Source organism: Peromyscus californicus, unplaced genomic scaffold (genome assembly GCF_007827085.1).
Source record: "Peromyscus californicus insignis strain IS unplaced genomic scaffold, ASM782708v3 Scaffold_11__1_contigs__length_118956290, whole genome shotgun sequence".
Lineage (NCBI taxonomy): Eukaryota > Metazoa > Chordata > Mammalia > Rodentia > Cricetidae > Peromyscus > Peromyscus californicus.
In genome coordinates, this window is record NW_026294402.1 from 15,188,788 (window position 1) to 15,198,048 (window position 9,261).

The window sequence follows — 9,261 nt, forward strand, 5'->3', positions numbered from 1 at the left end:
TATGAGCCAATACTAAAGACTTCTCCATGTTCTCTTCTAATGACTGAAAAATCCAAGTAAGAGTTCTTCATTTAGGAGTACAGATCCTCAAGGATTTCAGCTGCTCCATACTTCCACAGAAGTTACAAAGCTAGACTTATGAATAGCTGTATTGATGCTCCAAATGTCCCAGGGACAGCATATATTCTGTAATCATACTTAGCAGCCTTACCCAGGTCAGTAGGCTCCATAGGCTACACTGGTCTCAAGAATTTGGATTCATTGCCATTTTTTTCTTACTCATGTAGCTTCTATGGGTTTTTCTTTTATTTCCAAGAGTGAAATGAGGAATATTTGTTTCTGTTCATGCTGAGGATATGAAAACTTTCCTAGAGTCTACTTTATTACTAAGAAAGATCTATATCCATTAGTCTACTTCAGGTAGTGATATAATGAAGATATAGAATGATGGACAGAAATGGTCCATTTGTGAAGCATCTGCCTTACTACCCTCAATCTTCATTAGTTTTCTTCTACTTTGAAGCACTATATGAGATTTCATTCTGCTAGTGTCTAGGGGAGTCTAGTTTTGGCTTGTACAGTCAATATCAATTTAGTTTTGGTCAAATTTGAAATACTTTTGGAATTCTCATTCATGTAATTAACTTAGAATATCAAATATTTGAGTGTATGTGACCAGGTTATTCTTGGTTTTTACTTCTAGACTCTTATTTCCTATTGCTTAGTGAGTCTTTAACTGAAACTATTTTCTATTTATAAATATTCTAAGATATCACAGGAAGAGAAAAAGGTTGATAACAAGATGATGCCCATATCTATATGTTTCTGCGCTTTAATTATGAAGTTTTAAATAAAAGCCAAAACAAAATAATACCAAAATAAATAAGAACATATATTTGCTTCCTGAATTGATAAATGATGATCTTTTGCCTTTAAAATTCTTAAATTTAGTAAACAGCATAAATAAATACAACTGCTAGGTTCCTGTGTAATATCCTTCAACTTTAAAAGAAAAGAAAATATTTTACTTTAATTTCTCTGTATATATAATTTTGAACAAATGTACAAGTTACTTGATTATATTTTTTATTTTATTATGAAATGTATGCATGTTATTCTTACTTCCATATTCTGTCCTATGTCATTATTTATGATTCATCCCCAGGATACCAGGCAACTCATATTTTCTTTTTTTATCATTGACATATTAAATAACAAGTATAATATAATTTCAAAGTTGCAGCAAATACAAAAGCTATGGAAAGCAAAGGATAAACTCTTTTGTAAAGACACCTAGAGGCTGGGGGGAATTGTAATAAAATAATCAAAATAACCATCAAGGGCTACAGTGATGAGTCCCTGGTATATTGTGTATATTGGACCAGATTTTGAATCACAACAACAGTGTCAGGCAGCATACAACAGGCTATAACCAGTACCAGGATGAGTCAAGACTTCCAGTCTAGCCAGGCATCTACACTCATGTGCACAGATACATATACATACACATGCATGTATACATACATGTACACATACACATGATAGCTGTAAAAAGCAGTATTTAGAATATCCAGAGAAATAAAGCATGTAAAGTATTGAAAGTACTACTCAAATTTCTTCAAGGCAAACACTTTTAAGGGTTAAAATTTCAGAAATTGCAGGAGACGATGTCTGGGCGAAGTACTAAATGGTAAATGACATTTACATAGTAGGATAATGATAGCTAAGTCTATGAGTTTAAAAATTAACATGTGGGTTTGAAAGTTCTGAACAATAATAAAGTGTATGTTTGCAGATACTGAAAAGTCAGTTCATAGAATAGGCGGTGATGGTGCACACCTTTAATCCCATCACTTGGGAGGCAGAGACAGGAGGATTTCTGTGAGTTCAAGGACAGTCTGGTCTACAGAGAGAGTTCCAGGACAAGCTCCAAAGCTACAGAGAATCACTGTCTCAAAAAACCAAGAAAAGGAAAAGTCAATTCATTTTTCTAGTTAAAATTTCTGATAATATTGTTTTAAAATATAATTACATCATTGACACTGTCATTTTCTCCCTCCAATCCTACTAATGCATCCCCTCTTCCCTCTCAAATTCATTGACTCTTCTTCAGTTGTTTTATATATATATATATATATGTGTGTGTGTGTGTGTGTGTGTGTGTGTATTATTTATATCTATTAATATATTTACTTACCTAGATCTGGTTTTATATATGATAAAATGATGAAAATGAGAAGCTGTTTACCTGTTTCTGATATTTGGCATGAGAAAAGATATCCCATCTATATTTTGAATACAACTTGTCAAAACTGTATCAAGATCCAAAAAATAGAAAAATAACAAACCAAAGAAAATATATGCATAGATTATTTTGTCAGTGTGGCATATAAAAGATCACAACAACATTCAGATATTCTGAGTCACCAAAAATTCTTTTTTGGTGTAACCTATGAATAACTCAAGCCAAAATCAATTAACATATCACTGAAGGCAACATACCTTTGTCATAAGTTTCCCCAAGGCTTTCTTCATGTCCCTATTTCTTAGACTATAAATAAAGGGGTTCAACATTTGCGGGAGGACTGTGTACATCATATATGACACTGTAGTTATCTGAGGTGAAACAGTAATTGCAGAGCTGATGTAAACCCCTACTGCTGCACCATAGAATAAAGATACAACTAAAAAGTGAGACGCACAAGTGGAAAAGGCTTTATATCTTCCTTTCATTGAAGATATCCTCAAAATTGAAGAGACAATTCGAGTATAAGAGAAAATGATTCCAGAGATTGGAATGCCACCAAATATAAATGTTGCAAGATATATCAGGATGTAATTGATGAGGGTATCAGAACAGGCAAGCTTGATGACCTGAGCAAGTTCACAGAAGAATAGAGGAAGCTCAAAGTTTGTGCAAAATGAGACCCTCAATACCATCAGACACTGTAATAAGCTGTTCACAATGCTAATTATGAGGGACAATAGAATTAGCATAGCACAGAAGCTTGGGTTCATAATTACTGTGTAATTCAAGGGATGGCAAATAGCTGCATAGCGGTCATAAGCCATTGCAGCAAGGACACAACTTTCTAAAACAGCAAAATTTAAAACAAAGCAGGCCTGAGTGAGGCAGCCTGTGTAGCTGATGCTCTGATCCTGTGTGTGGATGTTCTTCAGCATATTTGGGACTGTGGTTGTACTTAGGCAGATGTCAGTAAATGAAAGTTTGGAGAGAAAGAGGTACATGGGTGTTTGTAGATGAGAGTCACAGCTGACAGCAAGAATGATGAGCAGATTTCCCAGAATGGTGACCAGGTATGTAAACAGGAAGAGGCCAAAGATGAGGGGCTCCATTGTAGTATCATGAGTTAGTTCCAGTAGAAAAAAGTAGAAGATGCCTGTTTGGTTTCTAGCTTCCATGTTACTGATCAACCTAATAGAAACACAAAGTGAAATAAAATGTAGGGATACCATGCTTCAGCATCACTTGGGGACAGGTTAGTGTAGATGTAACCAACCGTCTTATTAAATAAGAAACACAGAGCCGATTCAGAGAAGAAAGCCAAGAGGTCAGAACTAAGAGCCTTACCCTTCCTGCTTCAGCCAAGAGAGTTCTCCGAAAAGGACCTACTTTTTGTGTGTATGTCTTTATATAGTCTAGCTGTTTTGTCTTCTCATTGGTTGTAAATCTAAACACATGACTGCCTCGTCATTGCCTGTCTCAAAGCCAATTCAAAAAAAAAAAAAAAAAAAAAAAAAGCCAAGAGGTCAAAACTAAGAGCCTTACCCTTCCTACTTCAACCAAGAGAACTCTCCAAAAAGGACCTACTTTTTGTATGTATGACTTTATATAGACTAACTGTTTTTTCTTCTCATTGGTTGTAAATCTAAACACATGACTACCTCGTCATTGCCTGTCTGTAGAGACTTCCAGGTCTTCTGTGGTTGGTATTGAGATTAAAGGCGTGTGTCTCCAATGTTGACTGTATTCTTTTACACACAGAGATCTATCTAGCTCTGTCTACCAAGTGCTGAGATTAAAGGCGTGCACTACCACCGCCACGTTCTTACTATGGCTCTAATAGCTCTGACCCCCGGGCAACTTTATTTATTAACAGACAATTAAAATCACATTTCAATACAAATAAAATACCACCATAGGTTAGAAATAAAAATTTTACTCTAAACCCATGCATATTCTTCAGACTCATTTAAGACATAGACTAGTAGATAATACTTAAAATTTCATGTACTTGGTTTTACTACATGCTGATTTTTTCACTTTTTTATATTTGGAAGGGGAAGTTCTTGCACATTGACATACATGTAGAGGTCAGAATGGAACTTATAGGCATCAAGTCTCTCCTTTTGCCTCGTGAACTTTGAGTTAGGAGTCAGGATATCAACCTGAACAACAAGAGACTTTACTTTGTAAGTCATATTGGAGGCTTAATATATGTTGATTTTTGAGGAAATAGATAATAAATGAAAATCTTTACCATTCCCATGTTAAAAACATAAAGGCATAATTATTTTCCTCTGCAATAACATTCCCCCACCATCTTTTCCTTCTTTTTCAGCATCTTTTTGTTTAAATACAATTTTAAATAAAGTCTACACATATTTTCATTAAGAAGAGGTCTTTTTTTGTAAATGGATTATTTTGTAATGGAGAGTTTATGTTTTTTAAAGTGCAAATTCCTTTTATTCTAGTAGCCACAAAATTATTATCACAATGAAATAATTGAAATTATGTCATTTCTGATCCCTAGGGATCTACAAAACATAACCTATAGTGAAATACATTTTAAGAACACTTGAATAATATATAAAAAACAATAGATCCCACTTTCTTTTTTATTTGTCATTTGAGTGTAACTTATTTTTCCACTACAAAACAATCTTTCATTAATTAAAGAAGCAAAAAGGAACAAAATAATATCATGGTCTTGAAAATTTTTTTTCAACTAACATTTTTATTTATTCTCTGGGAATTTTCACATCATGCACCCCAATCACACTTATTTTCCAGTCCTTCTATGTCTCCCCCTCCACTTTTATGACCCTCCTAAAAAAAGTAAAAATAAAAATGAGATAAAAATATTAAGAAAAAATACAAGTCCAATTTGTGTTATCTATGTATTCTCTCAAACTCAGTGGCCTGCCCTTTAAATAGAACACAGTCCTGCCCTTTCCATAACCCTGCCAGGCAGCCAGAAGCCATATTGATGGAAGTGGCCTGTGCTGCCACCTGAGGCCATGTTGATGTCCATGATCCATTTGTTTCTGAGGTCTGTGGTCCTACTCCAGCAAGAGGCCAAGTTTGTGGTCTGTGCTATAGCCAGAAAACATGTGGCTGTGGCTGAGCTAGGAGGCTACTTTATCTGTGATATTGATGACTGCAGAGGCACAGTTGAAAAGCAGGGACATGTAAGGCTTCTGTGACAACTCCTATTCCCCCTAAAAAGGTAGCAGACTAGACACAAATCCATTGAAGAGAACTTTTAAAAAGTGTGGTAGGGATGGGCAAGTGCGATGGGGATGGGGAAACTTTTTTATATCTATAAATACCATCCAAAGTGATAGATTTGAACACCACATTTTTATAAATAATTCAGACCCTGTATTTCATTTCACCCCCTATAGTCCTTTTTTTGTTCATATCTTGCCTCTCCACTTCCTCATAACATCCGCATTCTCTTGCTTCCTTCTGCCTTTATAGCATGTCCCCATATTACACCTGTATACACACACACACACACACACACACACACACACACACACACACACACACTCACATAGGAACAGAGGGAGAAAGGGAGAGATACAGATTAAAATTAGTAACAGCATGCAAGACAGACTATATTATATGTATCTTTTCAGCTTTGTTATCTCATTTCACATGATCTATTCATTCATTCACAAATTTTATAATTGCCTTTTTCATCACAGTGAATAAAGTTCATTGTTAATATGTACCATATTTTCATTGTCCATTTATCTTTTCTCTTCTACTATAAATATATCAGCAATGAACATGAATACAAAATACTCTGTGGACAGGATATATAGATACTTAGCTATATGCCCTGGCCTGTGTAAATTGGTGGGTTTCATATGGCAGTTCTATTTTCAGATTTGTGAAAAACCTGCATAATTGACTTCATAGTGAGTGTCCTAGCTTAACTTCCCACCAGCAGAAATGATATCTCTTCTTTTTTTAAAATATTTCCAATTTTTCTTATCAGTGAAAGACTTTTTTAGACATAAACTCATTCATACATTTTTTCTAAGTGCTAAAATGAATGAAATGAAAATTCAACTTTTCAATCAGAAGTTTCCCACAGAGTACACAAAGAGAAAATTTGAGAATAAAATTATGATATTTCTAAGAAACGGTCACCAAATATTGGATTTCCATTTAGATGTGGAAAGATGGTGTCTAATTGAGACTTCTAATTTTTCACTATCACACTGTTTATACAAGAGAACATTTAGACATGTATGAATTGTGTTGGTGCTCAGGATATAAAATTCCAGTAGATAACTTTCCTATGTGACATATATAAGACAATCAGGATTCTACTTATGTCCTTGTGGAGCTACTGTGGGATTAATGTAAGTATCTAAGCCGTTATTTATTAATTGATGTAATATGGAACTCAGAGACTTAGTATGATACAAATGAGAACACAGGATTTTTCAAGCAGTGAGATTTGGGTGCTGTGTTTGCACAGCAGAAAAGAGCTGACTGTGTGTGTTTAAATAGCCTACTCACAGTACTCCTCCTATCATCCGTTTCTATCATACCATTCACACTGGATATAAACAAATATTCAATTGTATTTCAATATTTTTCAATTTAATGTTAATATTTTATATATCTCAATGAACACCAAGAGACTGTTTTGCCACTAGAAGTAAACAGAATAAAAGCACTCATCACAGAAATCAAAACATAGTCCCATTTTTGCCATTTTATTCTGGATTTCTAAGCCATAAACCCTTACGAGGGCTCTAAAATTTTACCAGAAAGAATTATATGCAGTAGAAGTTGGAAAATTAAACAGAGAACACATGCAGCATGAGAATTATGAAAATCAATGAAGCGACATAATGCTAAATGCCTTATGGAACATTGCTCATACATCTGAACTTTAAAAGACATGGAACTTTATATTATTTGCAACTATATCTATAAAGAAACATATCAGAAATAACAAGTATTGATCCATTAATGAGTTAGATATATGAATCATACCTGATCAAAACATTAACTACACTTAATGTGATGAGAAATGACAATTAAGGACGTACCTAGTTCTGGAAGATAAAAAAAATTCCTATGTGTGAAAAATGGATAGAGTGAGTGAATATTGACTGGTCAGGCCATATCTTCTATAGAAGGAGGGAGAGATTTTTCTTCCTGAAGTAGGCAGATCTATTGAATAAGATATTCACAGACTCTCTCTGTCTCTCTAAGGGTTCAATATCCAAAGGTCCTCATTAGAGTAGCTATGACACTATTATTAAGATCCCTGGAGGGCCTGCCATTGAGGACAGACAGAAAGCATAGATGTGATTTCATCATCACTGATGTAATGACTCCTTGGGAGAATTTTCATCATTTATGCAGGGCAGCTACCCACCAACCCCACAGTTCCCCAGAGTTTTCTTGAGTAAGAGCAGCAGGAAATATTAGATAGAAGGATTTAGAGTGGAGATTAACAGATAGAAAGTACAGGATAGCTTTGAGAGAGCCTGGAACCTATTCCAATGGGCCCTGACTGTCTCTGCCCTAAGGTATTTATAGAAACACCAAGTGATGGAGCAAAAGACCTCCCCCCAGCACAGCCAAGTGCAGACCATGTCAGACACCTGCACTCAGGCCCATGTAAAGCCACTAGGAACCTGAAAATGGGCTCCTACAGGTCCCCCTTTCTTAATATATAAAAAATAACTCATTATTAAGCATTCACAGCAATCTTCATAGCTGTTACACCTCCCAGTATAGGAGTAGAGAATGATAAAGATGGCATTTCTTATTTGGATTAGGTCCAAAGTCACTACAGAAGTCTTTAGCTGCATCCAGCCCTTTCTAAACCAAATACTCTGAATGCAATAGCAAACTTAAAGAATCCCTTATTTCATCATTACCATTAACAGATTAACATAAATATTGCTATACATAGTTACAATTCTCTCAATCTTACATCTCAAAGGGAACTCTAAACAGAACCATTTAAATTAACATATATGTGATGCCATACATAGTTATAATTTTCTCAGTCTTACAACTCTAATGCTTAATAGAACCATTTGAATTTTCTTGCTAACAGAACATAGGGAAAACTTCTGATGTATTCACATCAAACTTAAATATTTCCTTAACTTCACAAAATCAGGGTGCATGAATATCAATAGGTTAAACATAATTTCTGCAAACATACATACAACCTTAATTTGCTCATAACTCCTCCTTTTCTTTTTAAATTCTTTTAAACAAAATGTCAAGCCTATTTAAAAAACCCAAACTTATGCAATTGTAATTCCTCCAAATCCATATTATAAAGCAATATTCTCAATCTAACCATTAACACTTTGAAAACTTTTAGCAAAACATCCAAAAGCAGTTTCTTAATAAAATTCTTTATACTTTAAAGTAATCTTTTAGTACACCATTTGCATTTCTTACCAACAAAACATAACATCAATCTTCTGAGAGAGAGAGAGTTCTGAATGTCTTTAGCTTAAGTTTAAGAGAGCTTTTAGTTTGAGAAAGATTAAGGCTTTTTATAGAGAGATTTTACCAGACTTTTCAAGAAATGATTTTAGTTTAACAGAAAGATTTTTTCCAAGAGAGAAAGACCAACTTTTTCCAAAATTTCTGAACTTTGGCTTCTTACACCCACATTTTTTTGTCTCAGGGAGAATCACTTTCTCCTGCCGCTTGGACTTAGTATTTTAGCTGTCCCCAGGCCAAAAATCTTCCATAGGAATCTTTTTTTCCTGCCCACTAAATTCAAAAAAGAGATTTTTTCTACCCATTAAACTCAAAGAAGATAGATTATTCCCAGTTTGCATTCGTAGCCCCCAAAGTTAGTTTGAAGACTTAGTTTCTCTGTCTAGTTGCCTAACTTAAGTAAATTTTTCTACACTACTTTACACACTTAAGTTTTTCCTGCACTATAATGCTACACTCTACCTTACTTATTTTTCATAGACACAAATTGAGATAAGGATAGAAAGATAGAAATC

The 9,261-nt window shown here is 34.5% G+C and overlaps 1 protein-coding gene across 1 annotated transcript; it reads right to left on the minus strand.

Annotated features, from left to right (window-relative positions):
• Window positions 1-2,484: 2,484 nt before the first annotated feature.
• On the minus strand, window positions 2,485-3,426 carry LOC128103049 (olfactory receptor 7G2-like). The gene has a single exon (XM_052727121.1). It carries the CDS (start codon window positions 3,421-3,423, stop codon window positions 2,485-2,487), a length of 939 nt encoding a protein of 312 aa, XP_052583081.1. The 5' UTR covers window positions 3,424-3,426.
• Between the last annotated feature and the right edge of the window lie 5,835 nt (window positions 3,427-9,261).